Here is a 19,352-nt window from a genome sequence, read left to right as displayed (position 1 = left end):
TGACTTGAACACCTCCAGGAACGGGGAACTCACTCTTCTTTTTCTGTCCCTGGTTGACTAAGGCCCAGCTGGATGGCTTCCCTGGAGCCTTCAGGAGTTTTCTGGGTGGAAGCCTCGGACCCAGGGCAGGGCCTGGGGGTGAGACTAGAGCAGTGAACACCTCCTTTTGCCTCTGCCCCAGACCCAGAGTCAGCAGGATCAGGGAGGCTGTTTAGCCAGAGTTTGCCTGATTTCGGATCCCAGGGTCCCCGGCCTGCCAGGCGCCTGTGGGATACTACGAGTGCAGCGGCTATGCCGCCAGGACAGTGAGGAGACGGGGACGTCCCAGAGTAGAGGGGACACACCAACACACTCGGGAGCTGCCCGGCTACAGGTGTGGCTTGTTTCCCTCACAGGATTTTCAAAGAGTTGTGAAGTAGGCGGCTGTATTTCAAAAAGCAAGAGATTTCATATATCTGTATCTATGCATGCATGTTCAGTCATGTCCAACTCTTTGCAACCCCACCAAGCTCCTTTGTCCATGGGATTTTCCTGGCAAGAATACTGGAGTGGGTTGCCATTTCCTCCTCCAGGGAACCTTCCTAACCCAGGGATCAAACCTGCATCTCCTGTGTCTCCTGCATTGCAGGCAGATGCTTTACCTCTCTCTCTCTCTCTCTCTCTATATCTATATCTATATCTATATATATCTATATCTGCGATGTGCCTTCTTTCATAACATCAGAGTATCTGGCAACAACTGGTCTCTCCTCCTCTCTCCAGCCACCTAGCCAGAGGAATCGGACACCAGGGTAAGCTCTTCAAATACATCATTTCATTCAAGTCTCACCCCTAGCTGGTGAGGTCCTTACTATATCTCCATTTTGCAGATGGGAAAACTGAGGCTCAGACAAGTTTAGGTGATCCAGCTAATCAGTGATGCAGAAGAGATTCAAATCCTGGTTGATCTAATGATGCTTTGACCTGGGGGGGTCCACATCTCCAACTCCTGGGAGTAGCTTTGTAATGATAAAGCCTCTGGGTGTCGCCCCCAAACTTACGGGATCCAGAGCTCTCAGCAGTGGGGCTGGGTGTGCCTGCCTGTCTGAAGCTGGTTGCCTGCAGGGCCGGCTGCCCTTGACCACTGTGTTGAGAGAGGAGCAGGCCTTTGTCTCTGCTTCAAGCACCACCTCATTCCTGCTCAAATCCGGATGCTGCCCCAGACGCACTCACTTAAATAAACCCAGCCACCTTCCCCGTCCACACCTGAGGTTCCCCGTGTGTAGAAGTGGAAGATCGCACCTGCCTCTCTCCCAGACCTCCAGGAATGGGAGCAGGCGGGATTCCCTCCCCCACTCTATCTCAGACCCAGAGTGGGCAGGACCTCCACGGCTGTTTGGCCTGGTCCTGCAGGGAGGGGAGGCGGGTGGCGGACAGCGGTCCCCAGGTGCTATTTGCTTCCTCCCAGCCCTGCCCTGGGGGCCGTGGTTCGTGCTCCCCCTTCCTCCCACCATCTGATTTGTACCAGTTCCTCATCCCCAGGGGCCCAGGCTTCTCCCTCTGCCGCCCTGTCCCCAGCTCAGAGCCAGGTGCCTCTGCAGGCCCACTCCTGCCTCCCCCTCCCATCCAGGTCCCCCCTTGAAGCTGGAAATAGCTGACTTGAGTGACAGGGCTAGAAGCAATCACAGTACCAAAAGACCTTTGGATTCCATAGAGATAGACTTGAGCTTGCCTGGGCACTCTTGGGTTGGATCTTGACTGTTTGGAATTCAGTTTAGCTGTGAGATCTACCTATGCCTGCTGACCTCAGCCTCCTTATCTAAAAACACAAGGTGGAGGGGAGTGCTGTCCCTGTGGGTAAGGGTCTATGGGGGTGGAGATCAGGTCCAGCTTGCTCAGAGCTCCAGCTTGTGTGGTCTTAGGGATTTACTAATCATGGGGGAATCAAATGACTATAGATTAACTAAGATACATGTGAGTCCTTAGCTCACTGCTCAACAGGAAAGGAGCCTATCACAAATAATAAATCTCAGCTATATCATTAGCACGCTATAGGGGGAGGCGCCATGGACTCTGGGTGATAAAATTCTGAGCAAATCCCAGAACAGGTTCAGTCTGAAATCCCAGCACCCGAGAGCCCTGGGTCCCTAGGAGCCTACTCAGGAACACCAGGGGCATCGTCTGGGCAGGCCATGGCCACCTCTGCCACCCCATCCTGCCTCTCTGGCTCCCTGGCACAGCTGGGCTTTCCCACCTGGAATTTGAAAAGAAGCAGCAGAGGAAGTCACGGCCCTTTGCTGAACCATCTAACCAGACCTAATTAATCGATAAGCCAAGTTGCCGCTTTCCTGCCAACCAGCCACCTGAAGAGTACTTACTTTATCTGTGAATCGATTGCGTGCTTTCGCCACCACTATGGCTAATCCCCGCTGTCCACAGAGGCTGGGTGCCAACAGGAGCTGGGAGCTGCTGGGTAGGGACCGCCCTGCCACCTTGCCAGGGTGGCATGGGCTCCAGGCAGCTCTGATCCTCATGTTACAGATGGGAAACTGAGGCCCAGACAGGGGTGCAGGGGGTGGAGCTGGAACCTAGCTCAGCTGCCCGCCTGCCCCTCCCCGGCCTTGGTCACCCAGTACCAACGCAGCCCTCTGGATTTGAATGAGGCTGAAAAGCTGAGATTCTTTTCTGCCCCTTTTGTCCCTTCCCACACATGATTTGCCCCACTTCAGCATCACAGAGTCCTTCCTAAGAGAAAAATGACCTTCACCCGCCTTGAGGTAGGAGGGGTATGGCCGGTCCTGGCTGTCAGCATCCAGCCCAGATCCTGTCAGCAGCCCAGACCTTAGGACCCTGCCCGAGCCGCCTGATAAAGTGGAAGGTAGGCCCTTGAGCAGATTCCTGAAGGTGAGGAACCCTCTGTAGCAGTCCGAGGAGGACAGAAAAAGGCCACATCCCCCAGAAAGGGTGGGGATCTGGTTCTCACCCCCAAACTGCTAAGCTGTTGAGCTGGCAGTTGGGAGGGTCTTAAGCAAACCAGACCATCATATTCCCAGGGCCGGCAGAAGTCACTGTGCTGACCACGGCCCAAAGCCTGGACATAGATTCAAGAAGCGGGAGCAAGAACTTGATCTTTGACCCCCAGCTTCCACAATAACCACCATATATCAGACGGTTTCCAGAACATTCCTGGTTTAAAACAGCCCGCCCCAAGCGAGGGCGGGTTAGGAATCACGGGTGTCCGAACCACAGGCCCCTGCACGTGCACCTGCTCACTGCCACCTGCCAGCCTTGAACTTGACCCCACCTCAAAGAATCGCTTGCCTTTGCCTTGGCCCACCTGGAATCCACACTGAGAGTCAAAGTGAAATAAAACGCAAACACAAGCTGAAAGCCAAAGCCCCACACCGCTCCTGCCCACCCCCGCTCCGCAGGCATGACCACAGTGAGGGGTTAGTACATAGGCTTCCAGCCCTCCCCTACATCCACAGTACTCCTGGGCCGGAACAGAGCTCTTTCCATCAATGTCAACCTCTGTCCAATGTTAATTAAAGTCAACAGAGAAATTATGTGTGTGGCTATATCATATATTTCACAAAACTGAGATTATACTATACATACCATGCAGCAAATGATTTTTTGCACTCATCAGTAATTGTGTACAAGGGCAGTCCGTGGAGCCTGCTGTGGAGAGATGCCCTGTTACGTTGTCCCAGCTGGACTCTGGTGCAACCCCGCCCAAACTGGCCAGTGATGTGCCCTGGCCCTAATTCTGCTCCAACACCCCTGGGTCTCAACTCGGTCCTTCCTCAGCCTGCCCCAGCTGTCTGACACCATTATTTTGACCACTATTTATCGTATTCAATAAGTACTTTTTCAGCATGCGTAACATGGTAAACATGTAGTTTAAATTGTTGATGTTCAGTCGCTAAGTTGTATCTGACTCTTTGTGACTCCATGGGCTGCGGTACACCAGGCTTCCCTGTCCTTCACTATTTCCCGGAGTTTGCTCAGATTCATATCCATTGAGTCGGTGATGCCATCCAACCATCTCATCCTCTGTTGCCCACTGCTCTTGCCCTCAATCTTTCCCAGCATCAGAGTCTTTTCCAATGAGTCGGCTTACGATGTAATAAACACAGGCGCAAAGCATTTCTGAGGGTTTCATCAACGTGAACACATTTAACTCATTGCAGCCCAAGGAGAGAAGCCTGCTTGTTTTCACCCCTGTTCTACAAATGGGGAAACTGAGGCACAGAGCAGTCCTCCTGCAGAGGCTCACAGCCGGTCTACGGCAGATCCAGGCCATCAGCTAAAGCGTGCCTACTCCCAACCATCACACCAACGGTTCTCAAACATAAGTGCGTATCAGAATTCTCCAGAAAGGCTTGTTCAAACACAGATTGCCGGGCCCTGCCCTGGAGGTTACGATACAGCAGGTCTGGCGTGGGGCCTGAGAATCTGCATCTCCAGCCAGTCTCCAGGGGTGCCGACACTGCTGGCCCAGGACCCAGGCTCAGGGAGCCCTTGTTAACGCGCCGCTGCCCTTTACACGGACCCCTTGGCTATGAGCCATAGGGCCTCCCCAAGCCTGGCTCTTGAGTGCAGGGTGTTCTATCCCTGCTGTGGGATGAAGGCCTTGTTCATACTGACAAGCACATGATCTGTCGAACAAACAAAATATCTCAGTGTGGAACTGTTTGATCAACTGCAATCTAAACAGTTCCTGGGAATCAAAGGCTGCTTGTACCTCCTATGATGGTCTTTTGCCTCCCCCCAAAAGGGTCCTCAAAACATCTCCTTCTCCAAAGCTGTGAGCAAAGGAATAACTCAGCAGGTATGGACAGCTGTCCACACCCTACATGTTCCAAAGAAAAGTGTGGCCCTTGACTAGCTCCTGGGAGGTAACTTTGAGCCTTGGAATGGTCTGCCCAGTAAGAGTGTCTTGGTTTACTCGGAGCCGGGGGCCACTCCACATAGTTCACAATAAAGATGTGATTTATGGTGGGGACCTTGGGCCATGTTGTATCAACATGACCTGTGGGCCAAGGAATGAGGGGCTGTGATCAATCATATGGCCAGTCAGCCATGCCTATGCGATCAATTCCCAATAAAAACCTGGAAATCCAGGCTTGGGCAAGCTCCCCTAGCTGGGCTACTCCCCATGTGTTGTCACGCTTCGTTGCTGGGAGAATCAAGCACTGTCTGCACAGCTGCCCTGGGACAGGATGGCCGGAAGCTTGCAATGTTGTATCTCAGATCCTGCCCTGTGCCCCTTTCTCCACTGCCGATTTTTATCTATGTCCTTTAATTGTAACAAACAGCAGTTGGGAATATAACAGCTTTGCCAAGTTCAGTGAGTTCTTCTAGCAAATCACGGAGCCTGAAGGTGATCTCATGGTCCCCCCAGGCACAAGTGCCCCTCACTGAGTTGGTGGGCAGTTACACCGTACCTCCCGAGCACCAGGCTTCACCCTGAGTCCCACCAGCTGGGCCCAGCTCTGCCCATTCTCTCCAGACTTCCCAGTCCTGTGGCCAGAGGTAGCGTGGGCTATATGGAGGGCATTTAGCGTCCGCCATTTATCTCCCTCTATGGAAAAATACAAGCAGCCCCTTTGATGTAACACCAGGTAAACATTCCAGGTGCCAAGTAATGTCCCAGGTACCAGGAAACATTCCAGGAAACAGGTAACACCCCAGAAACCAGGTAACATCCTGGGCATAAGATAACGTCCCAGGAATCAAGTAATATCCTGGGTACCAGGTAATGTCTTAGGAAACAGGTAATATCCTGGGTATTAGGTAACATCCTAGGTGTCAGATAACATCCCAGAAACCAGGTAACATCTTGAGCATAAGATAATGTCCCAGGAACCAGGTAATATCTTAGGAACAAGATAATGTTCTGGGAAGCAGGTAACATCCTGGGAATCAGGTAATGTCTCAGGAACCAGACAACATCCTAGAAACCAGGTAACATCCTGGGTATCATGTAACATTCCAGGTTATCAGGTAATATCCCAGGAACCAGGTAACATCCTGGGAACCAGGTAATGTCTCAGGAACCAGACAACATCCCAGAAACCAGGTAACATCCTAGGTATCACGTAACATTCCAGGTTATGAGGTAATATCCCAGGAACCAGGTCGCCCCCAGGGCCTTACCTGCCGGTGACCTCGATGTTGGAGATGGCGTAGAAGTACTTGTAGAGGTTCTCCCGCTGCACGTAGGTGCCGCCCAGCGCCGGCCGCAGCAGCCTCATGCGCAGGTCGGTGAGGGTGAAGAACTCCTTGAGGCCCTTGGCGCTCTCCAGCCGCGTGTACAGGTTGTCCATGTTGCGCAGGTCGGGGCCGGCGAAGATGGCGAAGCGGTCCCGCACCTCGAAGCGCACGTGCTTCTCCTTCTTGGAGCCAGCCCAGCGCGAGTACTCCTCCGTGCACAGCACGCGGTGCGCGCCCGACGCCGACAGGTCGCGCGCCCGCCGCGCGGGCATGCCGAAGGCCTCCATGCAGTCCTCCGCGTAGAACTGGTAGGGCTGCCACGTCCGCCCGTTGTCCAGCGACTTCTCCAGGACCATGACGGTGGGCCGGCCGTACTCGAAGGTGACAACCACGTCGTCCGTCAGCTCCACGCTCTTGTTCCACGAGAGGGTGATGTTGGCCTCCAGCGGGCTGGGGTAGCGGCTCCACGTGACGCTCTGCCAGTAGGTGGCCAGGCCCTCGTCTTCCCTGTCGAACATGAGCCGCGGCGGGTGGGCCAGGTCTGGGTTGGAGGCGTCACACTCGTTGCTGCACAGGTAGGGGTTCTCCTGCAAGTTGGGGTTGGGAGGGAAGACCAGAGTGGGCGCTGGCTCCTCTGGGTGGGTGGGGACTGGGAGCCCTGGCCCAGCCCGGCCCCTGCCCCGGTGCCCAGAGGTCTCAGAGCCTGTGCTCCAGGGTCTGGGCACCAGGAAGCCTCTCTTTTCCGAAATCCCTAAAACACATGCAGCTCTAGGGCTTTCCCAGAAAACACATCTGTTTCTACTCTAAGCACAGACAAGCAAGAAAGGCGGGAGCTAGTCACTGCTCCAGGACTGTCTATGGCTCCCCACTGCCTGGAGGATAAAGCCCTCTGTCTTTCCTGCAATGCCCTGACCTCCTCCCTCCATACCCTGGGCCACTATTCCTGGCCTCCGACCTGAGCACTCCTGTCCTCCAAGCCTCCTGTGTCTGTGCCTCTGAGCCTTTGCAGATGGTGTTCCCTGTCCTCCACATGCCCTTCCACCCTCTGTCTGCCTCCAAATTCCTGCTCACACTCTCGACTCTTGAATTGCCTCCTACACAGAGACGCCTTCCCGACCCTTCGAACAGCACGATCAGTAGCCACAGGAGGGCAGTGGAGGAAGTCAGAGTCTCCTGGAGCCGGGCACAGTGTCTCATCTCTCTCCTGTTTAGTGTCTCATTTCCGAGGTGCATGGTGTGGGAGTGTTACCTCCGTGCCCCAGATGGAGGCACCCGGGCTCTGGAAGGTGGTAGCCCTGGCCCCAGGACCCTGCGAGGAGGGACAGGGGTCTGTCTGTCACAGAAACTGGCTCCCTGTCCCCAGAGCCTCCCTGTCCACTTCACCCACAGCCCGGGCACGCTGAGTGTTGATCGGTCCCTCTCAAGGAGGTGCATCTGGTGGCAGGTCCTTTCCGGGTCCCTGGCACATGCCTGGTGGGCCCTGTGGGGGACACTGGCTGGGAAAGGCAGGGCACACCCCCCGCTTGCTTCCTCTCCTCCCCACCCCCCCCACTTCTGAAAGCTGGCAGCCCACTCCCAGGCCCAGCCGGCTCCAGCTGGGGCTCCCCTCCTCGGTAGTTCAGACCCACCCCCCCGGGCCTGGTCCACCATGTGAACTCACCCGGAGGCCTGAAAATCTAACACAGTGGTTGCCGGGGGTGGGAGAGATGAATGGGGAAGCCCAGGGGATTTTTAGGGCAGCGAAACCCTCTAGTACAATCCTGTCATGGTGGAGAAATGATCCACCTGTCCAAACCCACAGAATGTACAACACCAAGAGTGAACCTTACCGTCGGTGTGGACTCGGGTTAATCACAACACGTCTGGTTAACAAAGGCGCCACGCTAATGTGAGCTGTTAATAATGGGGGAATTGTGTGGGGAAACGGGTCTTAGGAGCTCTCTGGACTGCCTGCTCCATTTCAGTAAACCTCAGACTGTTCTAAAAAGTAAAGTCTATTAATTAAAAGGAAAAACTGTCACTAAGAACTGCACGCGCCCCAGACCAATTGCAGCCTCTTTTGATGAATATTTCAGGTCCCTGGTTTGCTCAGAAACAAAGCGGCTTGAATCTGAGTTAAAGCCTCACATTCTCAAATGAGGCATTCGGCTCCCGGGGGTGTGGGCGCCTCGTCTCCTGAGGGGCTGGGCCTGCATCACTGCGGCGACCTCAGGCCATCGGCTTTGAAGCCGTTAGCGGAGGGCCAGGTCCCAGTCCCCGCCGGGATCCTCGGTGGGCAGGCTGGCCCTGGGGTTTGCTGAGGCAGGCTCCACCAAAATAGCTCTGTCCTGGTCTCCTGGGGTGCCCTGTCCACTCCACCCGGTCAGTCCAGGAGTTTTATACCTGTAGCCACTTTCCCTCTTCTGCGTTTTTAGAGAATCATCCCCGATGTCCCTTCTCCAGGAAGCCCGCCTTGTCTGATTCATCTTTGAACTTAGTTCCCCCATCGCAGGGTTGTTAGTGTGTTTATCTGGGCCAGTGTGGTGGAGCGTCCGTATGGGGCCTGGACCTCAGTAAACACTCACCAGTGTGAAGTGAAAGTCGCTAGTCGTGGCTGGCTCTTTGCGACCCCATGGACTATATAGTCCATGGAATTCTCCAGGCCAGAACACTGGAGTGGGTGGCCTTTCCCTTCTCCAGGGAATCTTCCCAACCCAGGGATCGAACCCAGGTCTCCCACATTGCAGGCGGATTCTTTACCAGCTGAGCCACAAGGGAAGCCCAAGGGATAGTTATTATTGTCACCCTATTAATTAGTTATTAATAGAAGATAATTAGATTAATAGTAATAGATCTCATAGTGAGTATTGAGATCTCATTGAGAGTATTCCTGTCCACCCCCAGCTGCTGTCAATCAGCCACACCTCACCGCTCCCCTTCTCCACCCCCCTGCCTCCCCTCCCTCCCCTCCCCTCCTCCCGGGGTCCCCACTGAAGACTGCTCCAGCCTGTCTGTCATCAGGAAGACAGACATGGCCGGCTCTGCCAAGGGACGAGGGCTCCAACCTGGCTGCGGGCGCTAAGCTGCCCCAACCTGCCGGGCCTGCCGGCCCCCCGCCCCCCGGCCCTGGGAAGCAGATGGTCAGAAACCAATGCATCAGCCTGTGTATTTACCAGCCCCACGCCTGCTGCGGAGCGGGCTTAATCAAGAGCGAGTACAATAAATAAATCCCAAGCCATCGCCAGCACAATTCCCTCTCCTGTCTCCCTTCTTTGTCCCACCGCCCTCCCACCCCAAGGTCTCAGAATTCCATTTAACCATTTAGGGAACGGGGGTGCCTCCTGCTGAAGGCAGCTTCGTGGCCCATGGTCTTTCCTAAGCTCATGCTCTCCTTTTCCTCCTGTTCTGCATCAAGGAGGATTCTGAGGAGCAAGCCTGGGATGCAAGCCCAAGCCCCCGACCCTGAGCATTGCAGCATCTGATGGCTGACGGCTCTGTGTGTGAGGGAGGGGCCGGCTGGAGGGCCAGCTCTTGCCAGCCTCCTAAGTCTGCATATTTCCACTCAGTTCTATGAGATCAGATTAACTAATGATGAAACAAACCATCAAGATAAACTGGCCTAATACCAGAGAGAAAGAGCCAGCGATGTTTGGGGCACACCCTTAACTTTTCAGGATAACACCGGAGCCATCCTTTGAAATTATCAAATGTAGTAGTCCTTGTTTCTTTAGACATCTCATGAGTATCCCCCGCCCCCGCACACACACACACACATCTTACCCCTGATTGAAGGCCTTGGGATTTGTTATAGAAAAGTGTAACACACCACATTTTCTACTCAGGGGACTCATGGAGCCCCATCTCCCCCGTTAGGAACCCCTGTTCTGGGGTCAGACAGTTGGTTTTAGGGTCTGAAAGCCTTGGGCTTAATCTCAGCTCAGTCCTTTGAGACTCATCCCATATCATGTGAGATAATCTGTATGAAATGCCTAGAAAAAGTCCCCAAATGGTAGCAGTTGTTATTAAACAGTAGCTTCATGTACACGAGGTTGAGGGCTTTCTCAGCAACCTTCCCCCACCCTTCATGGGGAAGCCGGGAAGTTCGCACACGACATGGACCACAGTGGGGACTGCAGGCTCGAAAGAGTGTGAGGATTGCGACAAGTCACTGTGTGCCCTCCAGGGGCCGGCGTGGGCTGGGCCCTCCACGTGCAAGCTGGCCGCATCCTCCCAGCACCCCAGGAGGTAGGTCACCTCCGTCTCCCAGACGAGAAACCGAGTAGCTGCCGGCCCCAGCATCACCCATCATCTCTGGACCCTGCAAGCATCTTAGCGAGAAAATCCTGGGGAAACCGGGCTCGTCCGTCTCTACAGACACACGAAGGCAAGTCACCTGCATGGTGGGGCAGCGAGAGAGATGAAGGGCGAGGGGAGGGTAGTCAGCCCGGACACCAGCACCAGATGAGAACCGGGTGGAGACCAACTTCCTGACAGACACTGAGCAGGAGTCTCCTGGACCAACCACACTACAGAGAAAAATTTCATACCAGGCTTTTCATTGAAGAGACTTTGCAACTATCTCTTAGTGCTTTTGCTTCTGTGATTTTTTTTTTTTTTTTTTTTTTTTTTTACAAAGGGTGCAGCTGGAGTCAGAGGTGAGGTTGTAAACGGCAGAGATAAGCTACCAGCAAGACATACCATCAAGGGGGAAAGCTGACTCTTAGGACAGCAGGAATGGAGGGGACCTGCTTGGAGGATGTCTGGCTACTTGGGCGCCCAAGGAGCCCATGGACGGGCCGTCACTGGAACGTAACCAAGTCTTAGGAGGAGGAATAAACAGCTTCATGCAGACTGGTCTTCCCATCCAATGTGTTGGGACTAAATCACACCGTTGCTGGATGCTGCCAAAGCTGGTTTGGGTCTTTGCAGAGCAGCGGTGGGGCAGGAAGGGCTTTGCCCTGGGTAGCTGGGAGGACGAGTACAGTGGCCTGGCCTATCACTGGCCGCTTGATGGGAGTCACTCCACTGCCGTGAGCTTCAGTGGCCTCCCCACCTCCACCCCCACCACAGCCCAGAACTTGGCACTCCCTGGGGACTCAGGGAAGCTCTGTCCAGTGAAGGGAAGTCCAGTGAGGCTGAGAATGCTGACTTCAAGAGCGGCCCTGAGGATTATACCAGTACCATGTGGCGAGCACTTCGTGTGGCCAGGGCTCATGGGCAGCGGGTGTAGGGAGCGTGTCCAAGGGCAAGCCACGGCCACACTAAGCCCTGCGTGTGCTTTATCCTGGACAATGGGGTCCTTTCACAAAGGAAGGGGACTGAGCCACGTCTCAAGGTCACAGAGCTCCGCAGTGGCCAAGGTGGGACAGGAAGCCAGGGCGTCGGGCTCAGAGACAAGTCAGGAAGCGTGTCCCTCCCCCAAAAGGAAAGGCCGCTGGCGCCCCAGGCCTGCGCCTCTCCCCCGGGACTCGGGTGCCACCGGGGCGTGTGGGCGGCCCCAGGGAACAGTTTAGCAGCTGACGAATTTTTTTTGAACCTGTCTGCCAGAGTTGCCGGCTGAAATCTCATCCTCAGCCCATCAACCTCAGCTGGGGCTGGAGCATCTCTGGGTGGGAGGCTGGATTTGGGCAGGGCAGGGGGAGCTGCCAGGGAGACCCCGGGGCCAGGGGGGCTGGGGCAAGGACACGGAGCATGGAGGTCCCAGGAGGGATGCTTAGGGGAGTCAGAGTAGCACAGAACAGGCAGGAGCCAAAGCGGAGGGGAGCCAACCCACGGCGGAGCTCATCCCACCCTCCCCCTTGGATGATGCTTCTAGAACTTTGGGGGTAAACTCTCTGGAGCCTGGGCGCTGACCCCTGGGGTCATGGAGTTGGGATCCCTAGCCCCGCGTGTGACCTTGGGTGGGGCCTGGCCCTGTCTGTGCCTCGGTTTCCGCGTTCACAAAACGACCGAGCTCTGACTCTGACCTCCCCAGCCCCAAGTTCCTCAGCGGGGAGGAAGGACGCGGAGGCACCCCCCACTCCCTCATCCCAGGGACAAAGCCAGGGTGCCAGGGGAATTCTCCTTAACAAATTATTTCCTATTTATTGGTAAGAAAAGTTGCAGCGGGGATAAATTATTAACAAATCGGAAACGGAGATTCTGTTGGGAGCCGGTTCTAATTCTAGCTGCCCTGAGGTCTCTAATTCTCTTCTCCCTCCCTCGGCTCCTAACTCGCCTGCCCCCAAACCCCCACCCCGCTTCTCCTTCTGTGGTTTCATTGATCCCTGTTCCGCCTCAAACTCCCCCCCACCTCATCCTCCAGGCTTCTCTCCCATCCCCTTTTTGGTTTCCTTTTCTGAGCAAAAGCCCTGGACAGCAGCAAGGTCACCCTTCCCTACTCGTGAATCAGCGGAAACTGACCCGCGTGTTATTTCAGGGCCGGAGCGGCAGCTGGCCAGGGAGGCTCCTCTTGAGGTTTCAGGTTTTGTTTCTCATTGGTGCCATTTCTTCCCAGCCTGGCTGTCACTCAGGCAGAGAAAGGCATCTTCCTGGGGCTCATCCATCCTGGCAGTGAGTCTCCAGAAGTCACAGTGATGCCTCATCCCCAGCCCAGACCCTGATCCCAGGCCAGCCATGGTGGGCATCTCCTGGTCCAAGGTCCACCTCGTACCCAGAGTCACAGGCCACCTCCTGAGCCCGGCCACGCCTGGCCGTAACCAAGGAAAGGCATCTCAGTTCTGCAGAGATGAGCCCTCCACTCTGCTCCTGGCCCCCTTTCACTTTAACCCTGCCCTCATTTGCCTCCTTCCAGAACCTTCTGTGATTGAGACTAGACTCTGGGATGCAGGGGCCAGGTCTGGCTCACCCTTGCCACTCCCTCCCCCAGCACTGATTTGATAAATATTCCCAAACTTGGTGAGGATCCTTGACAGTTGGCTCTAAGGATGGTATGGGTTGAGTAGTTATTCAACCCGCCCTTCCTAGATCCCACTGCGTGAGCTCAGAGCAGACCTCACCCAGGGAGGAGGGCCTGGTTACCGAGGGGAGTGGGAAGTGACCGAGGGGAATGGGAAGCAACCGGCCCAGGTGCTGTTTGAGCAGCTGGGCAGGAACCTGGTCTCTCAATCCTCCTCCCCTCCCCAACAGACCCAGCTAGCAAGCCTTCCTGATGACCTGAGACATCAGGCCGTCCTGGTGGACAAGCTGTCCCTGAGAGGGGCAAGGATGCAGTGTCAAACACTCCTTCCCACCACGACTGACCCAGAACGACCATCCATCAGCCGAACAGCCAGAGGGGGTTGGGTGGGGTCTTGCCAAGGTGCTGCCCTGGCTAGACAAGGGTTAATCTCTCCAGGAACTCAAAATTGTATTCCTTAAAAAAAAAGATAGACTTCACTTGGTCCTGGGCATATGTAGATTCTTCCCACGGCCAGATTTCTAGGAATGCTTGGGGTGGGAAACTATTCCAGCTGGAGTGCCTGGGGTGATCCCTCTGGACCCCCTGCAGTCACCTACTGCATCCCAGCGCCTCACTGGGTGCCGCATGACTGACCAGATCCACGTGGGCATCTCTCTCAGACGAGGGATGGCACCTCCTCATTTGCATACCCCTCACGACAGGGAACTCATTACTATAAAAAGCAGATAGGCCAATCTGGACTGCTGGCTCCTTAGAAAGTTGGGCGATATATTTTGACTCGCACTCTGCATATTTCCTTCGCTCCAGCCCCCCTGTCTTCTACGCATTTCTCCTCGTTTTCTCCAGTTATGCAGTAAACAGTTTCTAATTGATTAGAGAAAGGAGAGTGAGAGGCAGATTAGCCCAGGCCCTCCTCCTCCCCCATGCTAGGAGCGCAAACGCTTTCCCACCAGGGCCAGCGGGCGGCTCAGCCACTCCTCCCCGCCTCCTCCCCGAGCACAGACTCCACCTGTTCATCCAAGGAGCCTCCCGCCTGGCAGCTGCCCGGGCCTCCCTCCGTCCTGCCAGCCCACCCCCACTCCCCATCCGAGGCTCTCGCCACCCAAACAGCCCAACGCTTTTGTCGAACGCTGTTTTAAAAAAGTAAATAAAAAGTACATCAGGAGAGAAGGAACGACAAAAGAAAGAGGGAGAAAGCAGGGACGGGGTGGGGGGAGAGTGGGAGGGTGCAGAGAGGCAGAAAAGCTGCATTCAGAGAAGCTGGGTGAAGTGCATTATTGATTCAGGACTTAGAAAATGCTTAGAGCGAGGGAAAAGCGTCCTGCTCTTTAAAAGCTTGTGCAAAGCAGAAGCTAGACACCGGCAGCCTTCCCAAAGAGGGCCTGCTCTGCTGACATGAATATTTTATCACGGAGGGGGAAAAAAAAGTGGCCTGGAGGATTCAGTGCCAGGTGGGGGTGGGGGGCAGGGTGGCCCCCTCCGAGGGGCCAGGCTGGGACGCCCAGGGGAGCCGCCCTCCCTTGCAGAGCCCCTCTCCGGCTCTCTGCAAGCTGCCCCTGGCTTTCCTGCTGAAGAGCCATGGGGCCCAAAAGAGGCCCAGGAATAGTGGGGACACTGGTGAAACAGGGGAGCCCGGGAGGGTCCAAGTGGGTTGAGGTTGAATGTTCACTGAGCCTGGCAGCCCCCGCCCCTAACCTTTGCCCTGTCCATCCCCTGCCCTGCCACCCCCTTGGCCTCCCCGCCCCCACTCTATCTGGAGAAACACCTCCTCCTCCCCCCAGTTTCAGCTCCTACAACACCCCAGAGCATTCTCTCCATAAATTCCAAACCCAAGCTGGTCCAGGCATGGAGACCAAGATTCTTCGGGTGAAACTTCCTTTCCTCTAGTCTCATAATTATTTTCAAAAGGGAGACATGGAGGCACCGATAGGTTAGAAAACCTATTCAACATCCCTTTGCTGAGAAAAGGGCAGAACTGGGGTTAGAAGCTTGAAAATAATAGACTGTCGAGAGCCCGCTGTGCTACCTCCTGCTTCCCTGGTGTGGAGTCGGCCCTTGGTTTAGGGAAGATGAAATGAACTTTGTGCCACGGATGTCTTTGTCTGCAAAACGTATACAGGACTTCCCTGGTGGTCCAGTGGTTCAGAATCTGCCCGCCAATACAGGGAACGCGGGTTCGATCCCTGGTCCAGGAGGATCCCACATGCTGGGGAGCAACTAAGCCCGTGTGCCACAACTGCTGAAGCCTGAGCGCCCTAGAGCCGGTGCTCCGCAACAAGCGAAGCCCCCGCAGTGAGAAGCCTGCACTCCACGACTAGAGAGCAGCCCTCACTTCCCCAAACTAGAGAAAGATCCCGTTCAGCAACAGAGACCCAGCACAGCCTAAACAAACAAATTTAGAAAATTAAAACACAAGCAAAACTCTAACAGCTCATTTTATGATCTTATTGAGGCCAACTTCCCACCTTATTTTGGATCCTCAAGTTTCCCCTTCCTTTCTTGAACCTTACCAGCTCAGCCTGGCCCACCCGCATCCCTCTGTCCGAAGCTCCTCCCCTCCCCTCCTCTGCAGGTGTCTGCCACCCCTCCCTTCCTCCGACAACACCCTGGCCGGCCACCATGCCCTTCCCCGAGACGGGCATCTCATCAGTTTTCCTTAGCGACTTCTTTGGTTAATTACGGTGTGGACCCTCCCCTTGTGTGCTCTGTGAAGGCAGGCCGGGGCCTGTCGCGTGCAAGACGCTTAACTAAGGTTTGCAGAGTGACTCCCCCTCCCTGGGTTGCCTCTCCAGGTCCTTCGCGTTGGGAAGGTGGTGTCAGGAGCAGACGCAGCACCCAGACGGATGGGACCTGCCTGAACCAAGAGCCACAAGTGAAGACTTTCTAGATTTCTTCTTGTTGGTCTCTGAGGAGTCAAGAAGTGGCCAGGTAGAGGAAAGAGAAAGAAGTGGCTGGGTTTGCCCTATCCCCTGGCATACCTGGACAAATGTATTGCTCTATGGATGAAGCCCTTGGTGGGAATGGGATTGGCAAGGCTGAGCCAATAAGGTTTCATTCATTTACTCCTTCACTTATTCAACAACTATCTCTAATGTCTTCTGTGTGCAAGATGGCCCTCAAGAAGCAGTCATCAGAACTGGCTGTCCATCAAAATCCTTGGGAAGAGGAGGGGGATAAGAATATTTCTGGGCCCTAAGACTGGAAATTCTGCTCCTGATTGAAAGTGAACCAACCTACCAACCAACCAATTAAAACCTGCTGCGGTGACTCAGATGCCTGGCCAGGCTGGGATGCCTGGTATAGCTGATCCAAAGAAGGGCTCGTGAACAGTGATGTCAACCCAGCTGTCTCCATCACCCCTGCTTTATGCGTGAGGGGACTGAGGCCCCTGGAGGTCAGGCACTGACTCAAAGTCATATCTGCAGTAACCTGGGCACTTTCACCCCTTATGGAAGCATTTTAAAATATTTATTTGTGAGGCTGCAAGGGGTCTTAGTCACAGCATGTGGGACCTTCAATCTTCCTTGCAGCAGGTGGGATCTTTAGTTGTGGCATGCGGGATCTAGTTCCCTGACCAGGGATCGAACCCAGGCTCCCTGCATTGGGAGCCCTAAGCTTTAGCCACTGGACCACCAGGGAAGTCCCCCTTGTGGGAGCACTGACCACTGTGTTGTGACCTCCAGAGTATGGCACAGATGACAAACCTGGAGAGGAACTGGCTGGGAGGGTCAGGAAGGCTTCTGGAGGAGGTGGGATTGCAGAAGGACAGGCTCAGAAGGATGGGTGGACTGGATATGGACGGGAGGAGGGAGACCCGCCCAGGCTGTGAGGAGGATGCCCTGTGTAGCAGGATCAAGCGAACATGCAGGAGCCGCGGGGAGAGAGGGGTTAATGAGCTGGGTTGGACCAGGAGCCTGGTGGGGAGCTGGAGATAAGGCCAAAGGGGAGGCCTGGAGCCAGCATGCAGCCTTGACATTTAGCAGCTGCAGGGAAAGCCCTGATCCTGGCTGGGCAGCCTCCTTCCAGAAAGAAAGGGTAAGACCCTGGGAACACAGGACAAGGCAGGAGCCAGCACCCTTCAAGTCCCAGGAAGCCAGAGCAAGGATGGGTGCCCGAAGCTTGGATGTAAGGACAAATTCTAAGAGCAACCTCTCTCCCTCTCTGGTCTTTGAATTAAAAAAATAAAAACTGAAAAAAGATGCTGAAGATTGAAAGACAAGATGCTTATAGCTGGAAGGGAACCAGTGTGGTCCTGGGCAAGACTGAAATTTGGTTCTCAAACTTGGCTGTATCCTGGGACCACCTGGGAAGCTTGAATAAATCCTTAGCCCAAGCCCACCCCAGAGACTCTGGGGTAGGTGGTGGGGCCGCAGTCCCAGCAGGTTGCGGGGATGTTAAGAGCCCCCAAGCGAGTCCACTGACTGGCTCAGCTGCGGACCACTCCAGTGGTGGGGGGCCCGGATGGAGCCAAAAGTCTGCACAGCTCCCTAGGCCCTGCCTCCTCCACTCCTCTGGAGGCCCAGCTGCCCCTCTGGGCTTGGGGCCTTCGGGAAGGCTGTCCCGAGGGTTAGGGGACATGGAGCTAAAGGAAGAGAGCCCCACACCTGAACCTCCATTCCTGCTGTGGGAACACCCTGACAGCGGCCCTCAGGCTGACTCACCTGGGGGCACCCCAGACAAGCCATATCAGGCCCTCAGGGGCAGGGTCCCTCCCAGGGAGTAACCATCAGGCTTCCCAGGAGACTCCCATGTGCAGCCAAGGTCGAGGCCAGAGGACCCTGCGATGGGACACTTCTCCATCATGGGGCGGCCCCTGGCTCCCCGCCCCGCTCTCCTTCCCTTCCTCGTACCCCCTCCCCAGGCAGGGAGGCGGCCAGTCCCTTGGGGACCTCAGGTGGGAAGGGGAGGGCTGCCCGGGGCAGGCAGACGCCTCGAATCCCCTCCTTCCCCACACTGCACTCCCCTCCACCCTCTATTTTTAGGTCCATTATTGTCCATTCTTGGGTGTATTTTTTTTTTTTTTTCCACTCCTTCCCCAGAAAAAAACAGATCAGATTCCTCCAGGCAAAGCCATCTCGTCTCCCCCAGAGCTGGTACGTGGGGGCACGCACGCGGCCAATAGACATGAAATAAGTGAATTACAAGTAAGTAGATTAGCAGACTCCGTGGTGTCTCAGAGGACAGAAGGGGTGGGCAAAACGCTCTGGTCCCTCCTCCCCAGCCCTCCTTCCTCGGGCAGCCAGGGCGTGCTGGGGGAGGAGAGGCAGACAGGGACAGTGCACGCCCACATGTACGTGAGCGCACACACAGAACAACCGCCTCAGTCTAACCGTGAGAGAGACTCAGAGCGCCTCAGGGCAGCTGAGCAGCCTGGTTAGGAGCCAGGCACTGGGTCCAGGCAGCTGGGGGTGAAGGCACCAGGCTCCTCTTCTTAGAAGCTGTGTGACTTTGGGCAAGTGACTTAACTTCTCTGAGCCTCGGATTCCTCATATTCAAAATGGATATAAATATAGGATCTGTTCTTAAGTGTCCCTGGAAGGTTCAATGAGCTACATTAGGTCAAAGACTCGAGATGCAATAGACACTCCCTAAATGTAAGCTGTTGCTGGTCTGAGGAGCTTCCCAGATGGCTCAGTGGTAAAGAGTCTGCCTGCCAATGCAGGAGATGCAGGAGACATGAGTTCAATCCCTGAGTCGGAAAGATCCCCTGGAGAAGGGAATGGCAACCCACTCCAGTATTCTTGCCTGGGAAATCCCATGGATGGAGGAGCCTGATGGGCTGCAGCCCATGGGTCGCAAAGAGCCGGACACAACTGAGTGACTGAGCACGCATGGCGCCGGTCTGCAGAGGTGGATCAAGAAGATGCTCAGACAACAGACCCAGTCAGTCAAGAAGACAAACGGCCGTTTTCCTGAGTTTAAGGGCTCCCAGAGGTGCCACAGGGGCCCAAGGGTGGACTCAGAGTGGTCTGGGAAGCCTGTGAGATTTGCAACTGTGTGTGTGTGCATTGTTCTAGGAGGAGCTCCCTGGATTCTCAAAGGGGCTGTGACCCCTCCAGAGTAGGAGGCCGTGCCCTGGGGTTTGGGGCTGTGGTGTGGTGGGGTCCAGCCTTTGTCCATCTGCTTTGGGTCCCCAAGGGATGTTACTGCTCTCTCCACGCCTCCCCGTCTTCCTCTCTGTAAGTATCAAAGTCCCGAAAGCCAGAAGCAGAATCTGGGGATGCAGTGTGACCTGGAGGGTGGATATGCAGACCCCCTGAAGGGAAGGCAGGGA

At 55.3% G+C, this 19,352-nt stretch overlaps 1 protein-coding gene across 4 annotated transcripts in view; it reads right to left on the bottom strand.

Moving 5' to 3' along the window:
- Positions 1 to 19,352, bottom strand: part of NTNG2 (netrin G2) — a 72,027-nt gene that overhangs the window by 35,799 nt on the left and 16,876 nt on the right. For all 4 annotated transcript variants that reach the window (XM_044926481.2, XM_025261921.3, XM_025261922.3 and 1 more), the window contains one exon: positions 6,142 to 6,785. In XM_044926481.2, the coding sequence (XP_044782416.2) occupies positions 6,142 to 6,785 (644 nt within the window). The remainder of the gene's footprint in view (positions 1 to 6,141; positions 6,786 to 19,352) is intronic.

This window comes from Bubalus bubalis, chromosome 12, assembly GCF_019923935.1.
Source record: "Bubalus bubalis isolate 160015118507 breed Murrah chromosome 12, NDDB_SH_1, whole genome shotgun sequence".
NCBI classification, from domain to species: domain Eukaryota; kingdom Metazoa; phylum Chordata; class Mammalia; order Artiodactyla; family Bovidae; genus Bubalus; species Bubalus bubalis.
Note: the sequence above shows the minus strand (reverse complement) of the source record. Positions and strands in the feature narration are given on the sequence as shown.